The 21,717-nt window shown below is 46.5% G+C and overlaps 2 protein-coding genes across 7 annotated transcripts; both read right to left on the bottom strand.

Moving 5' to 3' along the window:
• Window positions 1–46: 46 nt before the first annotated feature.
• Window positions 47–9,934, bottom strand: scinla (scinderin like a). 2 transcript variants are annotated; one of them, XM_084692261.1, is made up of 17 exons: window positions 9,803–9,934; window positions 5,853–6,037; window positions 5,573–5,727; window positions 4,775–4,936; window positions 4,494–4,643; window positions 4,050–4,133; window positions 3,759–3,891; window positions 3,499–3,587; window positions 2,958–3,173; window positions 2,697–2,830; window positions 2,341–2,431; window positions 1,971–2,141; window positions 1,703–1,877; window positions 1,396–1,511; window positions 1,017–1,094; window positions 777–837; window positions 47–675 (listed from the first exon to the last, which is right to left on the bottom strand). In XM_084692261.1, the coding sequence occupies exons 2-17, from the start codon at window positions 6,031–6,033 to the stop codon at window positions 515–517; spliced, it is 2,157 nt and encodes a 718-aa protein (XP_084548387.1). In that variant the 5' UTR covers window positions 6,034–6,037; window positions 9,803–9,934; the 3' UTR covers window positions 47–514. The 2 variants fall into 2 exon arrangements, with proteins under 2 accessions (XP_084548387.1, XP_084548386.1); XM_084692260.1 differs by lacking the exon at window positions 9,803–9,934 and adding an exon at window positions 7,208–7,332.
• LOC146221116 (uncharacterized) lies at window positions 9,194–21,711 on the bottom strand. Of its 5 annotated transcripts, none has more exons than XM_084692254.1 (25): window positions 21,561–21,711; window positions 21,233–21,422; window positions 20,851–20,960; window positions 20,579–20,707; window positions 20,361–20,457; window positions 20,120–20,241; window positions 19,631–19,919; window positions 19,453–19,528; window positions 19,124–19,341; window positions 18,858–18,968; window positions 18,636–18,767; window positions 18,379–18,513; window positions 17,933–18,010; window positions 17,707–17,823; window positions 17,373–17,540; window positions 16,734–16,876; window positions 15,345–15,544; window positions 14,647–14,860; window positions 12,463–12,577; window positions 12,220–12,336; window positions 11,945–12,013; window positions 10,711–10,851; window positions 10,437–10,574; window positions 10,051–10,263; window positions 9,194–9,938 (listed from the first exon to the last, which is right to left on the bottom strand). In XM_084692254.1, the coding sequence occupies exons 3-25, from the start codon at window positions 20,907–20,909 to the stop codon at window positions 9,660–9,662; spliced, it is 3,360 nt and encodes a 1,119-aa protein (XP_084548380.1). In that variant the 5' UTR covers window positions 20,910–20,960; window positions 21,233–21,422; window positions 21,561–21,711; the 3' UTR covers window positions 9,194–9,659. The 5 variants fall into 5 exon arrangements, with proteins under 5 accessions (XP_084548380.1, XP_084548379.1, XP_084548381.1 ...); XM_084692253.1 differs by having other exon boundaries at window positions 21,233–21,406; window positions 21,561–21,700; XM_084692255.1 differs by lacking the exons at window positions 9,194–9,938; window positions 10,051–10,263; window positions 10,437–10,574; ... (2 more) ...; window positions 12,220–12,336; window positions 12,463–12,577 and adding an exon at window positions 13,442–13,645 and having other exon boundaries at window positions 21,233–21,406; window positions 21,561–21,700.
• Between the last annotated feature and the right edge of the window lie 6 nt (window positions 21,712–21,717).

Genomic DNA, 21,717 nt, shown 5'->3' with positions numbered 1-21,717 from the left:
AGGTGGCTTTCAAGAATGCAAGCAATATGATTGCAAAGGACAAAAGTTTTTCTTTGTGAGTGAAAACTTTATTAGTCCCAATATCAAAGTAAACTTCTATTCCATGAAAGTAAGAAAGGTCAGTTTTACATTTGTATAAAAAGTTGTAGAATCTAAATCCTTAATACCACATTCACATTTGACAGAAAAAGTCGGCCAAATATATTTTGCTATGCCCTTTTGTACTTCTGAATTACATCAATGGCACGTTGGTTTATAAAGAAGACATATCTATGTTTACCTGCGTAAAAAAAAAATCTCGTTTTACAAGCATACAAGCAGCCGTAAAAAATATACATTGCAACATATGTTCAATACATAGCTTTTCGTCACTATGCTGCTCATATGCCCAACTGAAGCTGTATTATAACCATGATTTGCTTGCTGATGTCTTTGCCTTGCTGATTTCAGTTCAGGAATACATGGATTACGTGGTGAAGCCTTGCGTGGAGGAAGCAACTGTGCGCGTGGCTTCTCAGAAGCGGGCCCGGATGCGCTCCAGAGGGTCTGTGTCCCACATGTTGGCGTCCCAGGCCTGGAACCAACCAGTGAAGGTGGGAGGCTCAGCGCCCTGCTTGATGATGGCGATGGGGATATTGCGCCGCCCTGAGGGGTCGGAGCCCACGTAGTCGTTGGCTGGAAGGAGAGGAAAATTGAACGTGAACTGCAGCCGACACCTTTTTCCAGGGGGCTTTTATGTGTGGTGGCAGCATGCCTGTTTGAAATTGAGATCGTACCAATTTTCGCTGATCCAGTCCTCTCCACCTCGTTGGCCTCTCTGCCGATCCAGATGAAGACCTGGCAAAAGCAGAGACAGAAAAAGAGAATAGATGATCCCCCCCAAACCCTCAAGGGATTTTGATATTTGAAACAACAAAAGCCAGGGGATTTAGCCCCGGGATAGCTTCCCTTCCTCTTCAGTGGAGACATGTGGATCACGACAATATAACTCTCAATTGGCGGCCCAAAGAGCTTACCTGATCCCAGGTGTCCAGGAGCATGACATCATCGGTTGCCAAGTCCGACTGAGCGATATCCCCAGGCACCTCCTCGGCCTGGGATAGAGAGAAAGAGAGAGAGACAAAGAGAGAGAGAGAGAGAGAGAGAGAGAGAGAGAGGAGAAAGAGACAGAGAGAGAGAGAAAGGGAGAAAGAGACAAAGATAGAGAGAGAAGAGAGTGAGATAAGAGAGAAAGAGAGAGAAAGAGAGAGAGAGAGAGAGAGATAGAGAGAGAGAGAGAGAGAGAGAGAGAGAGACAGGGATGGGGGGGGGCGGATGTTACAACAACCACACAGTGCTCTAAAATAGGTCTTTGTGACCTTACTGTGCCCCGACCACGAGTGCCAGTACACTTACTACGAGCCTGCCGGTCTTGTTGGAGCAGCCAAACAGGCGAGGGGGCTTCACGGTCTTCTGGAGACTCTTGGAAGTCTGATATTCCTTCTTCCCACCCAAGGCAGACCAGAACCCCGCTGAGGACAGCCAGAGCGGAACAGCGGAGCACAAAAACATGAGACACGTCCGTGGTTTCTACCGTGGAAAACCTGGAAGATGTCAATCAGTGCTCTCGATGCGACAAAAGCAGTGGAGGAGAAGTCATTGGAGATGGAGGCAGTGTGTGTGTGTGTGTGTGTGTGTGTGTGTGTTTGGCTGGGGCCCTCACCAGGCTCTTTGCCCTCCAACACCTCAGTGGCACTCCCTCCGAGGAAGTTGGCGACGTATTTGGCGGCGGTCATCTCCTCTTCGCTGGCCCCCATGCCTCTCCAGAGGAAGGTCGATTGAGGGGACTTCAGGGCAAACACGTCATTGGTGTTCAGGGAGGCTGCAGTAGGCTCCACCTAAACCACACCAGGAAATGCCATGGATGTTTCATCACCGTCAGTTTGTGCCACTGGACGTACAACCGATATTGATCTGAAGTCGTGACTGACCTCCACGGCCCTCGTGGCTCTGGTGGAGCTCTGACGGATGTGGAAGAGGCGTGTCGCAGCGACCCGGCTCTGCCCGCCCTTCCGGGAAGTTCCGCCCAAGTGGATGATCATGGGCTTCCCCTTGAACAGACTCATGAGATGGGCTGGCTCCTGGCCCTGGGTCACACGGACCTGCGTCACACACACAAACACACACACTTAGAAATTTCTATTCTCAAGTCTTTGTCAAGCCCCTTTTTGTCGAGTTTTTGTTCACCGCGAAGAAAATGTTGTGCGGACAGTCAATGTCATATTTTGAGGGTGTCAATACAAGAGTGAACAAGAGTTCAGATTCTGCCTGGTCTGACAGGAAGGAGGTGTGTTGTGTCACCTGGACAGGCATGCCTCCCATGGAGTCATCCAGCTGGACAGTGAGGAAGGCGGAGGCAGCAAGCTCGTCCTGAGTACATTTCAGGCCTTGCCTGTGGAAATCAAACAGGACACCTCACAACTTTATCCATCCATGTTACAAAGTTAGGAAACTCTTAAGAGGGGCACCATACGACACAAGTGAGGAAACAATTCGATTTCTCCGCACTCGTATGTGTGTATTTGCTCCCTGGACTGCAATCGCAGGAGGAGGAGATGGATCAACGTGTTTACTAGTTTCAGAACATTCTAGAGGAGTCGTCGTCTCCAGCTCCGGTGATCAGGCCTCCCTCTAGTGGTCACCTGGGGAACACTCACCAGGTATAGATGATGTGCTTCTCCTTGCTTCCCTGGCGGTAGGTGTACAGCACCAGGTAACAGTCCCCTCCGAAGAACTGGCCGTAGTTGGAAGGATCCACTGGGACCTTATCCCCACCCTCTATACGCCAGACCTACGGACACCAGCAGACAGCTGCTCTCAAGACCCCATACAGTCTCATCTCTCGCATTCCCCCCAAAAAGTTCATTCACATCCTTTGTAGTATGGAAAATCAACCCTCCTGGAGCAGGACAACGCACCTGAATGCTTCCAGAGCCGTCGTCCACCATGTTGTGCTGGGCAGCCATGGCCTTGTTGCCGTGCAGGCTGGTGACGTCGAACGGGACCTGCTTCACGCTGGCGATACGGCCGACGGTGTAGGCCCGCCCGGGGCCGGTGGTCTGGTCCTTGTCCCGCCAGTTGGAGAAGAACTGCTTGAATAGGGTCGTCTCGGCCCCTGCTGGCATGACCTGGATCTGCCAAAGGACCGGAGAGAAACAGGGAGTCAGGTGGCTGAGCGGTTAGGAATTTGGGCTAGTAATCAGAAGGTTACTGGTTCGATTCCTGACTGTGCAAATGATGTTGTGTCCTTGGGCAAGGCCCTTGACCCTACTTGCCTCGGGGGAATGTCCCTGTACTTTCTGTGAGTCGCTCTGGATAAGAGCGTCTGCTAAATGACTAAATGTAAATGTAACAGCCTTGAGGCTTTCCTACAGATGCCGATTTAGTAGCTGGGGGATGAGAAGGGTGGGCATGGGATGGACTAGGTTGGGTTCGGTGGGTAGATGTGCGGTAACTTACCTGGGTCAGCCTTGGGTAGTTCTTCTCTTTGATGAACTGGTCGGCAGCCTTCATGGCAGCTTTGCGTTCTGCTTCACTGGCACTTGGTCCTGTAGTTATGAATGGTGTCATGGTTACACAAAAAAGGTTATGGAACTAACATTAAATTGACAAGACAACTGCATCCAAATGATTATAGTTATCACAATGAATTAAGATGTATTTGCTGTATATTACACATGGCTGGGGGGGGGGGGGTGGAGGGGGTTGCCATTTGATACCTTTCCATACAAAGATCTTGCTGTCCATTCCGTTATCCAGGATGTAGCATTCGCTAGGCGACAGCATTTCCTGCCTGAAGGGACTGGTCTGGGCCACCAGTGATGACTTCAAAGAGCCGGCAGCATCCGAGATCTACACCAGCAGATTGATCATGCCACACAGGATACACAGAAAGCAGTCCTACCTAATATGTGCTTGGATATTTTTCCTACATTGATCTGATGCAAGGTCTTTAAAGATCAGAACACTGTTTGTTTGTGTACGGTGTGTGATGACAGGAGAATGCTGACCATGTAGAGGGTTCCTTGTTTGCTGCTTCTGTCAGTTTCGTCGTCTGAACTTCCGGCAGGGATGTTGGGCTTGGGTCCGAGAGCCTAAAACCGACATGTTTATTCCAGCATTTTCTTAAGTGTGGGACACAAGACAGTTAATCCACTGCAGTCCTTTGCAAATATCAAGACTGGAAATCACCTCTTGCAAGGCCTCCATCATAGCATAATACCAGGATGAGTAACTGTTAAGATAAAGATTAAACAAGCTTGTTTCTGTACTTGAACGAAAAACACAAGCGCATGCAGTAGTTATGCTGTTGTTTAGGCCTTAGTGCAGTACAAGGCGTTTTCCCTGGTATTCATTGGTGCTATGTCAACTAAGCCTTAACGACAACCGAAACCCTTGGACACCTCCCAAAATCTGTATCCTGTTTGACAGGAAGCGCTGGCGACGTGACTCACATCTGTGACGGCCTGTGGCTCGTCTCCTTCCTCAATCATCTGCAGCTTGGCACGGCCGTTCCTCTCGTTGTCGCGGATATCGATGGCCACCTGAGCTGCCTTCAAGCGCTCAAAGCGGTTGCACTCGCTGCCACACCATTGGTAGATGTCCTGGGAGGACGCACGGTGACGAGAGAGATTTTGACACAACGTTACGTTCAGATACGTTCAGATACATTCTCGGAAAATCGAGAATGCGGCGTTGCGTTTTCGTCGAACAGCCTCCGTCCGGTTTGGCTCACCTTGCCCAGGTCGATGATGAAGCAGTCTCCCTGGTTGAAACTGGCCCAGGACAGGGCAACCTCTGTGGCTCTGATGGCTCGACGGCCCTTGACTTGCAGCAAGCGCTTGACGTTCATGTCGTTGGTCACCACGTGCTGGAAGCCAGAGGCTACTCCTCCTTTCTGAGAAGGTGGCAAGGTGACTCAGTTATTTACACTCACAAACCATTAGGATCATGGAAAGCATATTTACACATATTCCTTTGTGGGCTATATATGATATACGCACATATATTTAATGAGATTTTTTTTGCCATTAAAGCTATTCAAGTATTGTATATTTTACTGGTATATTTAAATATCACAAGGGGGATGAAGAACAGGTTTAAAAAACCAAATTCGATTCAGCATCTGCAACAAGAAAGGACTGTTTTAACGTTTTCAATGAGTAACTACCTCCGCATTTAGAAGCCTATGACTGTTTGCATGATTTTCAGTGTTTGGTGTTTTGAAAAAGACCCACATGTGTCCTCCCTCCTAGCCTGGTTGCCATTTCCATGCCTCCATGGCAACACTCCATGGAAACACTGGAGCAAGGAGTCGGAAACTCATACAAATACTTCAGTCCTCAAAATAGCATTAAGAACGTCTGCAGCTTCCCTATACACGTGGGTGTTTCAAAGATGTGCAATTAATACAGCACTTCTGACTTCTGACTCGGGTCAGGAACGCAGAGAATATTGAGGTCTTAATAAAAAAGTGATAAGTTATCACTGATAACAGCGCAATAAACGGACGTGTGCATGTACAATGTCCCACCTGGTACTTAACGCCAGACTTGAAGTAACCCAGGAAGGTGAGAGACTCGTTGTCCTGGACTTCGCGAAACTGAACCGGCGCGCCGCCCAGAAAGTCATCCAACTGGGTGGTAAAGATGGCAGCAGCTCCCATCTCATCCTGGGAGCTCTCGCAACCTAAGAAGAGGAGAAGTGAGGATGAGACACACAAGAGAACCTGAAAGAATGAACCACCCCGTCCTCTTTTAACTTGACAAGGAGTAGAAATGGTTGACATTGGAGGGGAACCGTGTGTCTCTCACCTAGCCACATGTGGACGTTGTAGGAGGGGGCAGGAGTAGTGAACAGCACAATATAGGCATCCCCGGTGAAGAAGTTTCCATGGAGCTGTTTAGGAACAGGCTTCAGGTCCATCTTCTCCACCCGCCACACCTGCAGGCCCGGCTCCTTGCCTGCAGTCTGGAACTCTTTGTGGAACACCATGGTTCTGGGGACAATAGGAAGATGAGTATTGTTGCAAAATTCAAAGGTTCAGAGGTGGAAACTTCGGGAGGGGGGGATCTTTGGGAAGGAATATACATTTGGATTCACAAATTCATGATGAATATCAGATGACTGTGTTATTACTGTTGTGAACCTATATTTGAATGCCTTAATTACTGAGTTTGTGTATCATGAATTCACTTCATAATAACGTTATATTAACTATTATATATTTTTATACATTTCCAAATGATGCGACAGAAAATAAACATGGAAAAGTTTGAAAAACATTTTAAGAAGCCTCCAGTCATTTTCACCCCTTGGGCGTCACTAAAGGTGAATAGAATCATACCTAACCTTTTTTTAAGCCTCTGTAGTATTAAGGGGCAATCTTAAATGCATACAAGCAAGAATTTATTAATGTGAGGATTTATTGTCACAGTATATTTGATTAAATTAGGAGACAGCTCATATTGCTCATATTCATTGTGTAACCTACTGTTTGCACAACCCGGGTGTGTTTGTTTTGTTAATGGAAAAATAAATGATGGGTGTATTCCTGTTTTCTTTGTTATCTAGATAAAAGCCATCGAACTACCCATGTCTAACATTGGTCTGTCTCAATTGTGTTCGGATAAAAAGTTATTCCTTCTGTCATGGACGCACCTTTCCCACAGCACCCACGGCTACAAATGCTGTGTTAAGGGCGGATATCTACGCAGAACAGAAGTGGCATGATTCGGTGCCGACGCGCAGGACAAGGGAGAGATGAGAGAAGGAGAGATTGTTCATCTAGTTTATTTCATCCATAGATGATTTATAGCTTTGTAGAATCTGATCGTAACTTTCACTGAATGCACGACCCATCCGAACAGATTAGTCGACACCCTAACTTTTTCAAACGTCTTCAGACTGTTTGTGAATATTGTCAATTCCGACGGCTTCGTAATGATCTATTTTACTTTAATTGTATTACGTTCTCAGAGTCATTACCAAATCTAAATAAAATACTTTTCATTTATCAAAGTTAAAACTAAGGTCACAACTACGATCGTGACTGTCAATATTTATAATTCACAGGTAGCCTACCACAACCAGTGCAATACATTTGGCTTCATAGACAAACATGTATAAACATATAACATGTATGCATTTGAATTCATCTTAAGCCTACCTGATTGACACGCTGTGGTTTCTGTGCAAAGAGATAGGCGTTGGAGAGAAAAGTGATGCTGCAAAATGTAGTCCACTTCTGCAAAACAATTGTATAGGAAGGAGCGGTTTTATAGCCTAAAGAGGAGGCGTTGCCTCGACGGCCACACCTTGGTTTGTGGCATTATATTTTCTGAAGTTATTTTTCTGTATTAGGCTCATTGGTTCTTTCAGAGCTTTATTAAATGGCGTTTCCCCATTTAAATAGCCTATACAATATTCCCTGATAGGGGGAATTTCTCCCAGAAACCTTTTCCAGGTGCAAAAACGTGCGTCTTAACGGACACGGTTTTGGCAGGACAATGAGTCCCACTTTTCTGATGCTCCAGCGGCAGACAGGGCGAGTGTTTATGGGACAACACTGAGAGAAATATGGCAAAACATTGCAGATCTACTCGACCAAGGTGACGTTTTTTAAGAACTCACTATACCAGAATGTTCGCAAGTTGAACAGTTTAAGCTTCCAAAAAACACAATTACCCTACTAATTTATTAAACTGGTAAGACAACATTCTGAGTTTGGTTGGATCCACACCCAGTATTTTTTTTTGTATTACTTCTCCAGTGTGCAGGCCTTTTCACAATTTACCACAATGTTACATTACAAATCCACCTGCAGAATAGACCCATCTTGGCATCTGGCACAAATCTATGTCCAAGACACCAGCACCTAAAACCAGCCAGCTTTATTTTTAATATTCCCCATGAAATCCACCATGATCCCTCTTCCACACAGTTAAAATTGAATATGCAAGACAGTCTTACGTTATGTAACATGACTTATATTACAGATGTTGCCAATTCAGAGAGACGCATGGGGAAATAACAGTTGAGTGCAAAAAACACGTGTTTGGCTCCTTGGATTAACGTAAACTGTAAAACAAGTTTGGTTGCGCAGAGCGATGAGCAAACATAGTTTTGGACCAAAATAGAGAAAATTAGAAACCATAACACTGGACTGTAATTGAGATGAAGTAAAGGGGAGTCAGATGGCTGAGTGGTTAGGGAATCATGCTATTACTCAGAAAGTTGCCGGTTCGATTCCAGGCCGTGCAAAATGACGTTGTGTCCTTGGGCAAGGCACTTCACCCTACTTGCCTCGGGGGGACTGTCCCTGAACTTACTGTATGTTGCTTTGGATAAGAGCGTCTGCTAAATGACTAAATGTAAGGACAGTTTGTTGAACTGCTCATTAGATCCCATGTGAGGGCTGTGGATTTTGAGTCGGCTTGTTCAGCTATTTGTTTAAGGGTGGGTCTGACAGCCTTCTATTGTGTAGGACCAGCCTGTCAGCTGCTGGGGTATTTGGCCACTTTGTGTCCCACGTGGCAACATGACAGAGAAGGAAGGCATGTGTTTACTCTGGAATGACTGAGCTTTTAGCGGTCGCCTCAGGTTTGGGTTGGGTCCATCGCTCTTTCTTTCAAATAGCCCAATCAGCACATTCTACCATTGTTAGCATTGCGCATGCACGCACACGCTAGTTTACTCAGGCATACCCCAGTTCACAAAGACATCTTCAGACACATCCACAGACACAAACGAGAGCGCAGTTTGGTGTCAGACGCTTGCCCGGACTTGAATGTTATTTGATCTGATTTTCAAGTTGTGTAACTAGCGTAGGCCTACTGTGAAATCTGTCTGGCAAACAATGATAATTATAGTGGTTCAACACATTGCAACATTTTAAGGAGGGGAGTTCCTAGTCCCTGCCACCTTATGTGGTGGGAATAAACTATGGAACAACCCCATTTAGCAGTGGTGAAAACTGCATATAAATCTGTGCACCGTCATAGTACCACAGCATCATGTAGTAAAGAACAGTCGATACTCCACTTTCTCTGCGATGCTAGCTAACACTACTCCATGGACGAATGAAGATTTGGAAGAAGCATTAGGACAAAATGGGCAGCAGATGCTTCAACGCTTTAATTTCCTGCAGCATCCCTTTCCGCTGCATGAAAAAGAAGCAATATAGCACAGATCTTTTGGTAGAGTCATACACGGGTGTAACTCAATGCCTCTGGCATAGGGATCTGCCACGTTTCATGGTAGGTCAAAGTCGGCCATTAGCAGTATAATCCTATCTGTAAAAACAGTGGGGTTGGTCAGACCAGTTGGGTGTCTGAACCAATGAAAAGAAGACCGAAAAAGCAGGACATAAAGAGATGTCTTAATTCCTGAATAAACAACACTGTTTAAAAAGACATTGGCCCATGGTATTTAATAATTTCTTTGCAAATAAAAAGATAAAGGCTCTCAGATTAACTGGGAAACCGTTCAAATTTTTGAAGCTAGGCATATCTAATAGAAAAACATCAGGAGAACAATGATGGCCAACTAAACTCATTGCCAAAATTATTTTTACTATCAAATTAACGGAAATATAGATATATATTTAAAAAATTGAGCACTCATTCTTGAGCACATTCAGCACTTATGCACACTCTGGAACAGTCCGTCACATTACAGACCAGCGGTGTGGTGTGCTGGTCGGCGTGGTCCCCTTGCTTGTCCATCACTTGGATGGAGAGCCAGGCGTTGTCGTCATTCTTACCCTGCAGGGCTAACAAGGTGTTCCCAGCGCTGGCGTGGCCTGCGGAGGCCAGGCCTGAGCGGACTGCCATGCTGTGGAGCTCAGAGGCTCTCTCCCGGCTGGAGATCTTGGCCTTCAGACGAGTGACTTCCGACTCCTACGACAAGACACATCCCACAGGGTGATTTCACCTCCATAACCCCGATGGATCCAACACTTTGCTGTGGTACATGCGACGAAGAGGGGGGGTGACCCCTCTGTGAGAGTACCTTGATGAGCAAGGTCTCGTTGGTGCTTTGGAGCAGCCGCTCGCGAGCCTGCAGTTCAGCCAGCAGGGCGGCGGTGTTGCCCTGGGAGTCCTCCAGACACGCCCTCGTCTGCTGCAGGTCGTAGGTCAGCTGGTCCTGGGAGTAGCGGAGGGTGTTGGAGACGCACTCCGAAGCCTTCAGCACCTCCACCTGGCTCTCCTGTAGCGCGGACAACTAGAACACAAACCAATCCAAAACTGTTCATTACTTTCAAACCAAAGACGGTTACATGTAAATCCCTCAACCTTTGGTCTCTAAGTTAGACCAATAGCAGTACAAGGTTTGAGAAAAACAGTGAATCTGTGGAACGGTAAATTGCGTTAACGTTGTAACCGTCAAGGCAGTACCTCATTCAGATGCAGTCTTTTGACTGTGTCCAGTTCTTGCCTGAGGACCGACACGGTGGCCTGTGTCCTGACCTCCGTCTGGGCGGCCTGCTCCGTGACCTTGGCCAGCGTCTCCCTCAGATCCCTGGCCTGGAACTCCTAACCAGACCCAGCCACCAGAAACAAGACCAGAACCGTGATACACCACACTCTCAAACAACTTACCGGGTTACCGTCTTCACGTGTGTTTTTTTTTGGGGGGGGGAGTTGGGATTTGTGTCGTGTCATCGCTGACCGTTTCCTGACCAAACTGGGTGCTTTCCTCCAGCTGTGTGGCAAGGCTCTCGCAACGACTCCTCATCTCCTGCAGGCTCTGCCCGGTCAGGTGCAGCTTCTCCCTACACAAACGTAGCTGCTGGCTCTGAACCAGGAGTTCCTGGTGGCCACGACAGAAAGGCTGGACAGCTATACCCCCGACATTCTCGATCATTTACAAGATATGTGACTACTACACTATCGTTTACATGTATTCATTTAGCGGACGCTTTAATCCAAAGCGACTCCCAAGAGTGAGCTCTAGAAAAAGTGCGTGGGTCAATGATCATAAAAAACGAGATAGCCCCAAAAACATTGTGGGTAGCAATGAGTGAGTCAATGTTTTCGTACACGGAACATGACTCAATATGGCACTGTCACAATCCCATTTATAGAATCCGAAGCAAGAATGTAGTCTCTCCAAAATACTGTTTATGTATACATGTTTTGTGTACAGAGGAAGGATAATTATAAGAGAATAACAGTGGCCATTGTTCTGTTGATACTTTTTTCCCCGACATCCGATTATTGTCAATCTACGGCTGCATGGCCAGAGAATCTGTCATTTCTCTGACAGTGTATTGTATTCTGCAACCAAGACATACCAAACATCTCACCAGAAATGCCACCCGTTGTTTAGTAGAGATTTACAGCTTGTATGCCCACTCCCAAAGCTTCAACATCAGTTCCCAAAGTGTGATGGTCATTATGGAAGACGCGAGGGAATTGATGTGCAGGGTTTAGATTGTGTGTATGTGTGCTTGAGCGGTGAGCTGGCGGGAAGTTGTGGAGTCATTTGGAATCCAGCGTTGGGTAACAAGCCTGTCATTGTGGCAGGCACATGCATTTATTTACACATTCCCCCTTGTGTGAAACCACAGACAACAGCTTCTGTACAACATCTTCCTCTGGATATGCTGGTGAGTTTGTTACAATGATAAAGGTGGGTTTGGATGGTGTGACAGATGTGCCCGAACTTGATATAAAAATAAAAAAAAATGCATCCAGAGAATTCTGGTTGGAGCAACCAAATGCACAAGTCACTACACATTGCACTGTGATTTGTTCCAAATTGAGATCAACTTAATTCCCTGTGTGGATCATGGAACATTAGAAGATTTGAGCAAGACCACATCTCTGGGGGGTCAACAAATGCGACAGGAATGAAGTACATTTGTCTCATACACTGTTGTCTCAACGATTCATGACAGTACCTGTTGCACATCCTCTTTCGATTGCAGTTGGGTCTTAATCAACTCCAGCCTCTCAGTCAGAAACTCTATCTGTCATAAAAAAACACGTGAAAGCTCATCTGACCATTAAACAACATCAGGTGTTATTTTTGTTCCATTCCTCAAGTGTTGCTAAAGTGGCCGTAAAACCTTTGGACCATAAAAAACAAGCAACCATAAAAATGTTGTACATGTCGTCTACTGATAGATCTGATGGATATTTCCCCCCAATTATCAAGTGGATGAGAAGAGTTGACCTGCATTGCCTTCTCCTTGGCCTCTCTCTGGGAAGTCTCCAGCGCCCCCTGTTGGAGAATTAGCTTCTGCTCGAGGTCCTGTTTATAGTTCTCGACCGTGACCGCTAGGTGTTCCAGCTTAAAGGTATGGGCAAACAAATGAAGTTTGGGCTATTGGATACGAAACATCTTTTGTCAGAGACACGTCATTATCACACGTCATTATCTGCACTGTTTTATCTGTGTCCTACTACTCCGTTGCACCTGTAGTGATTTTTGCTGCAGCTCGTCGTGTGTCTCTCTACTGCTCGTGTTATGAACCTCCTGTTGCTTTCTCTCCAGCTCCCTACGTGTCAGTTCCAGCTCATTCTGACTCTCCCTGTCAGGACAATTCTCACACGCACACACACAACACATATAGGAACCCAAGTCAGTTACTATCATACTTGTAATGGTAATTGCAAGTACCTTCACTCATCATGGTAAATCATTTGCTTACGAACATACGATGAATCATTCGTCACACGTGTCATGATTCCGAAGCGAAGCTTGGGCTACGCAAAAGCTGTTAGCCATTCAGCACATTGACAGATTGGCTTGTGCACAGCAGCTGATGGCCCAAAGGCTTAGAGCATGTGATGGTGTTCTTGAGCTTAATTTAGTCTGACCACACATTTGCCACAGGAAAGAGTCAGAGCTCGAAGCGCATAGAGGAAAACTCAGCTGATTCGCTGCTGGGAACAAGAAGACGTTACACTGCACCCTGTGGGGGTTGAACACACAGACTCATCAGACAGAACACATAACATCTATTCATACCCTTCAAGAGAGATTTGCAAAACACATTAACGATCAAACTGACCATGAACAGAGAGGAGTGTTGATCCAGCTGGTGACAAATATAGAATAGGATGGGAGCACATCGCAAAGTTCATTATCTTTTTTTTTTTTTTACCACAGGCTATAGCCGTGACAGCTGAGTCACTTGTCTTGGCGACGTCTCAATTTGAACCTAAAGGTCACGTGCTGTGTGACAAGTTGGAAGCAGAACTGTTGAGTCGTGGTCATCGGGTCAGCCATTCACAACAAGAGTGGCGTCAATGTCTTCGCTCCTGAAGGACTTTCGATTGAAATGGTGCTTCTGAATAACATCAAAGATCATGGAAGACTCAACCGTTGCTTAGTTTAATGAAACAATATGAAAAGGCCTGATCTCGAGGATGACCATGGAAAATTCTCCAAATAAAAATCAATATCACACCGATATTTTCTTTTCATATAGCCAAGAGGGGAAACAGTACTGTAATCAGGTCAAAGACAAGCCTTACTGAACTTCATACAACATATGAATACATATGTTGAACTGTTGAAGAATTCTTGGTGATTCTGAAGAACACGACTAAGAGATGACACTTTTTACACGTTTAGATTATATCACTCCACAGATCTAGTTAGACGGGGAAAGAAGACATGGGCCAGGCATTAGAAAATCATTTTCATGAGTAAAGAAACGAAAGGTCATCACCACAGACAGGACATGACTATCACAGTTAGGGTTAGTAACCATATCTTGGCTTGTGGGATTGTATATTATTCTCAAAATGTTTGGACAACAGCAAATTTAGTATATATCCCTTGTGCTGCCTTCGGGTCACATGACCAAAAGGTTCATAACGAACCATCGTTGTGTTTACCCAATTTTACCCTATACAAAAGCCAATAAAAATAATTTTCTTTTCACCTTCGCAATGTGGGGGGTCTGAGACAGCCCAACGATTAAAAGAAAATGCTTCATTTTGTTTTTGTATGCGGTAAAGTTGTTGCAAACAACGGTGGGTCACAATGACTGATGGGTCAGAATGACCCGAGGAGAACACAAGGGTTAAATATATATATATATATAAATATGTTTTTTTAAATACTTTAAACAAGAAACGACAATGTTGGGAAGAAGAGCTCACGAGCCCAAGACAACAGATATTAGGCCTTTGATGTGAAAGCTAAACCTGTATACTGAGAGAAGAACATTGTTCGTTTTCATCGTGCAGGACAATGATCGGAAATACACGCACTGACGCAGTCACTTCTTCAATAATATTTTCAGCAACACGAGTGTGCTACAGGTAGATGTCTTCAAATACAGCGTTGTGTTTGCCAAGCTTTGCATTTCACAGTCCCAGGGACCAGGAGGGAGAGAGGTGGGGTGAGGAGGACCAGCTTTGAGCTTGGACCTTCCAGAACCTTCCAGAAAGGGGGTGGGGGTTTGGCTTGACATTTTCGCCAGACAGCCCGGCTTAACTGGATGTAAAGGATCGCAACAGAGATCCACTGTAGATTGGAGGGGTGAATAGTGGGGCACAGGGGGAGCCGGGGCACCCTCTAATCCCAGCAGGGAATTGAGGAGGAGATGGGAGGGGGGTTGGGAGGGGGTGGGGGTTGTAGGCTCACCTGAGCCCCGCGGCCAGTTTATCCATGGCGGCTTTGCGCTCCTCGGCCTTCTGCTGGGAGCGGCGCAGCACGTTGCGCAGCTCCTGGAGGTGGTCCAGGGTGTCCACCAGCTCGCCCCGCACCGTCTTCATCTGGCTCTCCAGCATCTGCGTGTGGTGGAGGGAGTTCCTCCGGTCCCGCCGGCTGCAGCGCACCCTCTCCTCCAGGTCCTCCACTGGCCCCCCAGGCCCCCCGGGAACAAGATCACAGCCAGTCACTCGCAAGGTCAGAAAGACACATGAAGGGGGTAAGGAATGTATTTCCCAGGAGAGCTCAAATAAAATGTACTGTTTACGCCTTTCGTTAAAAAAAATATTACAACCTCACGATTTCTGTTGTGTCCCTTTTGGCACTGACAGGATCCCACTGAGAGCTTTCATCTGAGATATAATGCTCATATTTGCCCAACATGGGTCCAAGCCCTGGCAAAACGGCCTCAAAAACTGCTAAACTGAGCTTCTTCAATGACACAGAGAGCTTGAGATCTAACCATGATCAGAGGAACACAAAGGTACTTCATGTCTATCGTTTTATCACAGTGAAAGGTCCCACACTAGGGGAACAAACGTGACTCAATTCTCCAATGACGGTTAATGCGGTGGGAGGAAAGCAGAGAGTTGAGAGCACGGACAGGCTGACTGCGAGGAGGCGATACAGACCCATGTTGTCGGTCCCAGTGGGCTTGCTCTCCGCGCTGGTCTCGCTTTTCTTGTCCAGCAGGCCCTTGGTCTCCTGAAGCATCTTCTCCATCTTGGCCAGCTCGCAGGCCTTGGTGTCGCTGTCCCGGCGGATCTTCAAGAGCTCCTGCTCCTTCTCGGTCAGCTCGCCGCGAAACCTGTTCATGTCCCCTGTCAGCTGGCTGCGGGAGCAAGGGAAAAACAACCCGGATCTCAACGCACGCTCGGGGGTCCTCGACACAGCGGAACTGAGCCCACGACAGCGGTCAGGCGGCTTTACTGAACACCGTCCGTTCGGCTAACGCTTCGCCGTCGGCTCCGAGTACGCCGCTTCCGCGCTCGATTCGGACGGCGACGGCTGAAAATGCGACCTGGAATGCTGTAAATCTGAAGTGCCCGTTGGAAGTTCTTTGGAGGGACAATGTTCTCTCCAGTGAGCTACAGCGCGTGGTACACGTCCATTCCCAGTTATGTGTGGATTTGGCGGAGAGGCTTGGTCTTTTATACAAGACTGGCACATGACACCAAAAGACCGGCAAATTCATGATAGATAACTACAACCAGACGAGTCATGAGACAGCCCTAATACCCTGGAGCTCATTGACATTTCACACTAGTTCAGCACAGTCCAGCAACCTGCTGTACCAAGTACTATCAGAATGGGCATATTTTACTCGCTCAATAAACCTCTACTTTTTATGTTCAATCTAAACATGTGACAGACACAAGAACCTCACAAACTATTATTTTAGCCACTAAAAAGACCCTTTTCTCCAGTTACAATGTTATTAAGGGATGTTTCCAGGGCAGAATCTCTGTGTGACAGGGACATGAAATATCCCCATAACATCGATGTTCTCCCTCAAGAATGGCCTCAGGCTTGTCAGAGTCTAAACTCCTGAACCGAGAGCTCCAATAAAAGACGTGCTCAAGGTACAGAATCAGAGACAAGTTGACTTTGTTTGAATTTGTTAGGGTTCCAATGGAACCGTGTGCACTGCTGCCTTGTTTGTGGAAGTCATCACATGATTCGAGAGACACTGGCTCCAGTCATTCGAGGGCGCAGGGATAAAAGGACCAAGAAGTTCACAATGTGCCCTGTGCTTTCGGCCACTTGTGCCTGCTGCTTCAGAAAAAAACACCAATTAAGTGTGACTGTGTATATAACAGTATATCAGAAAAACACAATACAGTGGCGAAAAGAGGGGAAAACGTCGACATTCGTTTCAAGTTATTACCCGTCAGCTCCCTGACGGAGAAAGGACTAACTGAAGGAAGCGTGGGCGGTGGATCGATATAAGCCGACGTGCCGCATGGCGATTGGGTTTGCTACGGGCGGAGCCGAGTGCAGCGGAGGAAAATAAAACTCACTTGACATCGGTGGCGAGTTGAAGAGCCTCTTTCTCACGCCTCTCTGCCTGCTGACTGGCCTCCAGGACTCGATCCTCCATCTCCCTCAGCTCCTTGCAGGCTTTGGCCTTCTCTTTCTCCAGCGTCCTCTGCAGGTGGGAGACCTTGAGAGGGGAAACAAGCCAACACGAAACCATGAGGAACTCACTGGGACCAGCTGTCAAATAATAACTTGCAGATTGTTTAGTGTCGACGACATTCCAGAGGTAAAACCGCCACGCAGGGACCGGAACTCGCATTTCAACAAACGGTCTTATTCGTTGCGAGCAGTAGGGCATTATCAATCGGAACGTGTCGCATCCACGTTGAACAATGTTTGTTTCATCGTACACACAAGCACAAGTGTACGCACAGTCAGTTGAGCTGTTCACAGCCATGGAAAGGATGGAAACAAATCTTCTGCCTTGGGGGGGGGGGGGGGGGGGGGGGGGGGGGGTTAGTATCTGGACGACCTACAAAAGCATGCTGTGTTTTGATAATACAGTAACTGATGATTGCTAGGATACAGGCACACTCACAGTGCTATCTCAGATATTAAACTAAGATCCCTTACTAGAATCCATGGGGGGGGGCGGTTCTCTATATGTGATGAGGCAGTACCTGTTCTTGTAGCTGTGATTGGCTGTCCTCAAGTTCAGAGATCTTAGAGGCACTTTGCTGCTGTGTGGATTGCTGCTTCTGGATTTGATGCTGAAGCTGATGGACCTGCTCATTGGAGTTCTGGAACCGATTGGAATGGTTCCTCGCCTCCTCCTGCAGCGCCTCCAGCTGGACACAAAAGGAATTACACACGAATGCCATTGTTGGTAGGGGTTTTCAGATTAACTGTGTTGTATTGTCCCTCCCACATCAGGTAAATCCCTCTCAATTGGATCTATTGTGTGATCAAGCTTTAGAGAAACAGAGCAAAATTGCTGTGGTCTTCACATTCTACCTCTTTGGTTTTCGTTTCCAGCTCTCTGTCATACCGGTTCTTGGCTCCCTGAATCTGCTCCATGCAGCCGTTTAACTCCTCTTGGCATGTTGCCAGAGCCGATTCCAAAAACTTCACCTAGGACCAGACAAATAAGTAAACCTGGAAAGCCTCTTTTCTTGGATTTTGAGGGACTCAAATCATTGCCGTGTGTGCGGTGTTGTGTATGCCTTGACAAGACACTTACTTTGGTAGTGGACTGTGTTCCCTGAGATTTAAGAGATAGCAAGTCCTCCTGGTCTTGTATGGCTTTCATCTCGATTTCCTCAAATGTAACACAACTGAACGGTTAGTGTTTTCGCCCGTGACTAAACATACCAACAGTTTGCTAAAAAGTCCAGCGCCTGAGAAGTTGACCAACAAGTAAATCCACATAAGATAGTTGTTCAGTCCTCTATGGTTTATAACCATCACACAAGGCCTTTACTGTCCAAAGATGGAATTCCCATTGGGGAATTTCAAAATAGGCCATTGAGGCATATACAGTATGGCCAATAGTGTATGAAAAGGATTGTGTAAATGTTGAACAGGCACATGACAAGGCCTTCAAGCTGAATAAATAAGACAAGCTGGACAATAAGACAAGGGTACAGCAAGGTAAATTGTGTATGTGTGTGTGGTTGTGCAGCGGACTTGTGTGAGTTTGCTGAGAGAAGCCTGAAGTCTGTCAGCTTTCTGAAGGCACTCTTGTTTTTCCCGTTGTGCTGAAGAGTAGTCGTCCTCCAGCTTCGCGAGCTGAGCATGTGTCTGGTCCAGGGAAAACTGTAACTATATTTGGACGGGCAACATTAGCATTTCTGTCTTTCAAAATGTTGACACGGGGGTCAATCATTTAATCGTGTGAATAAACATGAAAATGAATGCATTGAAAACACACACACAAAACCTACTTTTGTTATTTTATCCTCTTGCTCCCAACACTTGTCTGTACTCATCCTCTGGGATTCTTCTAACGCCTCCTGCAAGTCCCTCGTCTTTTTTTCCAGAGTGTTCTTAAACTCTTGCGTGCTGGTGCTCTTTTCCTACAACATACACAAGCAAACATCAACATGCGTGACGGATGCCTTTGTGGCCCCATGTCCGACGGGGTCTCCTGCGCTTCTCAAACTCACCAACAGGTTGTGCTCTAGATCCGTATTCCTCTCCACAGCATGCAAGACCGCGATTTCCTTCGCCTCAAGTTGCTTCTCGGTAGCCTCCAGGAGAGAGCTCTTCCTCTTTAACTGCAAAGCGAGAGATTCGCTGAAAACTCTCAGAAACACAGAGTTCTATTTCAACTCCCGTGCGCTCACCGCTTCCGGATTTCAATGGAACATGGCAAGGAACCTCTCAGCCTTCCTGCTGGAACGAGAGTGACGTATTTCGAGCGTGTCCTCACTTCCATCTCCAGCTGTGCGATGTCCGACGTCCTAGCCTGGAGCTCCGTGTGGAGTTTCCGGAGCTGCTGGTCTTGCTGGGTCACGTCGCTTTGCAGCACGCGCGTCTCTTCCTGAGCCCGACTCAGATTCTCCTGAAGTCCGGAAGCCACGGCTGCCTGTCTGCTTTTCTCCTGCTCCATGACACGGAGCACAGGCAGGAGACGCTGGTACTGCTCCCCTGTGACACCACGAACACACGCAAACACACACAAGCACACACACAAACTAGAAACGAGTCCCTTTCAACACAGTGATTGACAGTGTGCTGTGCTGGCCAACACAATGTCACCTGGCTTGAGATTAAGATGATCGGAAGATGCCACGGGAAGGAGACAAGGATTGGCACACAATGCCCCTCCTCTGCCCTGCAACAAAACCACACAGTCGCCTATGGAGGGCTATGACATAGACCAGGTGAACGTATAACCCCTCAACATAGGGTCGAGGAGTTCTACTTGTAACTTCACCTCTCTGAGATGCAGTGAGCAGATGATGGCCTCGAGGCTAGCCAGTTCAGCTTTGGTCTGTTGGACCTCTCGCTGACTCTGCTCCAGCTGGTTCTCCTGGCTGCGGTTGAGCTTCTGCAGGCCCCTGTTCTCCGTCCTCAACCCTTCTAGGTCTTTCTTAGCCACCTCCATCTCACTCAGCCTGCTCTCCAGCAATCCGCTCTTGCTGTACGCCTCTTTCAGTTGCAAGCGCAAGGTGTCCATTTCCCCGCTTACGGCCTTCACTTTATCCAAGTCCTCCTTTAACTGGCTAATGAGTGAATCAAATATTTTTTACACCCTCCATTACCTTAAGGTTTGCTTATCACAGCAGTATCCATCATTGAGGCTATACTCCTAACTAACTCTGTATTTCATAGGGGGGTGTCTTGCAAATGGTATTATTTGAAGCAACGGATTTTGTGCCTACAATCGTTCAATACTGTTGAAAAACATGGCCTTGCTACCTACCCCATCAGCAGCCTCATGTTGTCCCTCTCTTGTTCAAGATGAGAGCACTTCTTCTCCCATGACTCACGATCTTTATCACATCGAACAAGAGCCTCCTTTAATTTGCTTTCACTTTCCAACACCTACAAAACAGTGTCCGTTCAGATAACAGCTCATACAAACAAACAAAAAGACAAAAAGGAAATGCTGAATAGGACCAATTTACAAAGACGATAGAGCTGAAAATGCATTAGTCTTTTACCTTTTTCAGTTTATCTGCCACATCTTCCTTGAACCCCTGGAGTGCAGATGACTGCCTTTCAGCGTCAATGATAGCATCATTTCTTTGCTGTTCAGCTCTTTGGGGGTGAAATAGGAGTCACTTTTGCAGACGAGACCAGAACACAAACTGAGTGCTTCACAGTGATGAATTGTGGATGTGATACATTTTATAATAGGTCCATAATGGAAAGACATTACCTTTTCTCCTGGTCTGTTCTGTCTTCCAATTCAACTCTTACCACTGTTAACTCTTCTTTCAGTTTGTCAACAAGTCTGCACCTCATCTCCAGATCTGCTTGAGTCTCTTCTAGCTTCTTCTCCGTATCCCTTGAAGAGTGGAAAAGCAACTATCACAGTTTTCTAATAGACCATTTCTATGTTCATCCAAATATAAATGGAAAACCTTACCTTTCCTTACCTGCCCAATGCCAAACCGAGCTGACAAACGTCTACCTTCCACCAAATCTTACCTGAGGGCTTGGACTTGGGCCTCAACCTCAGCCTCAAGACTCTCTATTTCATCTTTCATCTGGGACACACATGACGACCTTGACCCCACAGTGGAACCTAGAACCAGTACCTTTCCAAATTCAGAGCAAAACAAAGTATCATTTTGCTGTCAATGCTTTGGGACGTGTGTCAATTAAACCTCCATAAACTGCAATGAACCATTTTATATTTAATGGCATATACCTTGGTTGGTAAACAGAAACAGTCTACAGTGAACTACAGTCTGTAGGTCAATATGTGAAGCAGCATGTTGCAAAGTAGGATTGACAATGTGACTATGGGGAAAGTATTGAGAATAAGTTTGCAAACAGTTTGGGGTGTGGGTAGACATGCAGGTTGTACTTTGGTTTTGGAGCTGGCAAGTTCGAGATGTGCTGCTTCCAGCTCAGTAATCAGTTGTTTGTTTTCCGTGACCAGAGAGGAATTCTCTTCCTCCACTGAGCATAACCTTCTCCTGAGCTGTGAGTTTTTGGCCCCAAGTTCCCTCGTTGATAAATGATGAACAGGAGGAGCAGACTAAAAACAATTCAACCTTTTTCAATAGTAATACAAAACGAGAATGAACATGTGGGTCATCCCAAAATTAAATGCCCCAGGTGTTGTAAATTAGATACAGTAGTTCAATTAGTTTAACTCTACTGCAGGATATAGCGAAGCATTCTTTCCTCACCATAAATTGTGTTGCACTGCTACATAGCCTGCGTTCCGCCATCCTTTTATCAAGATGAGGGTTATGTTGAGTCATGATGATGTATTTTTCACTTGAAATATGAAAAACCCCTCAGCTTTATGTTGCCAGATAAAAAAAATACTTTCCCCCGTAACTA

The sequence above is a fragment of the Hypomesus nipponensis genome, chromosome 26, assembly GCF_054491055.1.
Source record: "Hypomesus nipponensis isolate SF chromosome 26, ASM5449105v1, whole genome shotgun sequence".
NCBI classification, from domain to species: domain Eukaryota; kingdom Metazoa; phylum Chordata; class Actinopteri; order Osmeriformes; family Osmeridae; genus Hypomesus; species Hypomesus nipponensis.
This window is presented reverse-complemented; position numbering and strand designations above follow the sequence as displayed.

What these genes read in the sequence shown, in the direction of transcription:
- scinla (XM_084692261.1), bottom strand. Translation starts at nt 6,033, where the DNA reads ATGGTGTTCCACAAAGAGTTCCAGACTGCAGGCAAGGAGCCGGGCCTG. An exon ending in AAGCACATCATCTATACCTG is followed by an intron (nt 2,432 to 2,696) that starts GTGAGTGTTCCC and finishes TGATTTCCACAG; the next exon opens with GCAAGGCCTGAAATGTACTC. An exon ending in TCCTGGACACCTGGGATCAG is followed by an intron (nt 838 to 1,016) that starts GTAAGCTCTTTG and finishes TGCTTTTGCCAG; the next exon opens with GTCTTCATCTGGATCGGCAG.
- LOC146221116 (XM_084692253.1), bottom strand. Translation starts at nt 21,635, where the DNA reads ATGACTCAACATAACCCTCATCTTGATAAAAGGATGGCGGAACGCAGG. An exon ending in GCAGTGCAACACAATTTATG is followed by an intron (nt 21,407 to 21,560) that starts GTGAGGAAAGAA and finishes AATTGTTTTTAG; the next exon opens with TCTGCTCCTCCTGTTCATCA. An exon ending in AACATGAGGCTGCTGATGGG is followed by an intron (nt 19,920 to 20,119) that starts GTAGGTAGCAAG and finishes TTCACTCATTAG; the next exon opens with CCAGTTAAAGGAGGACTTGG.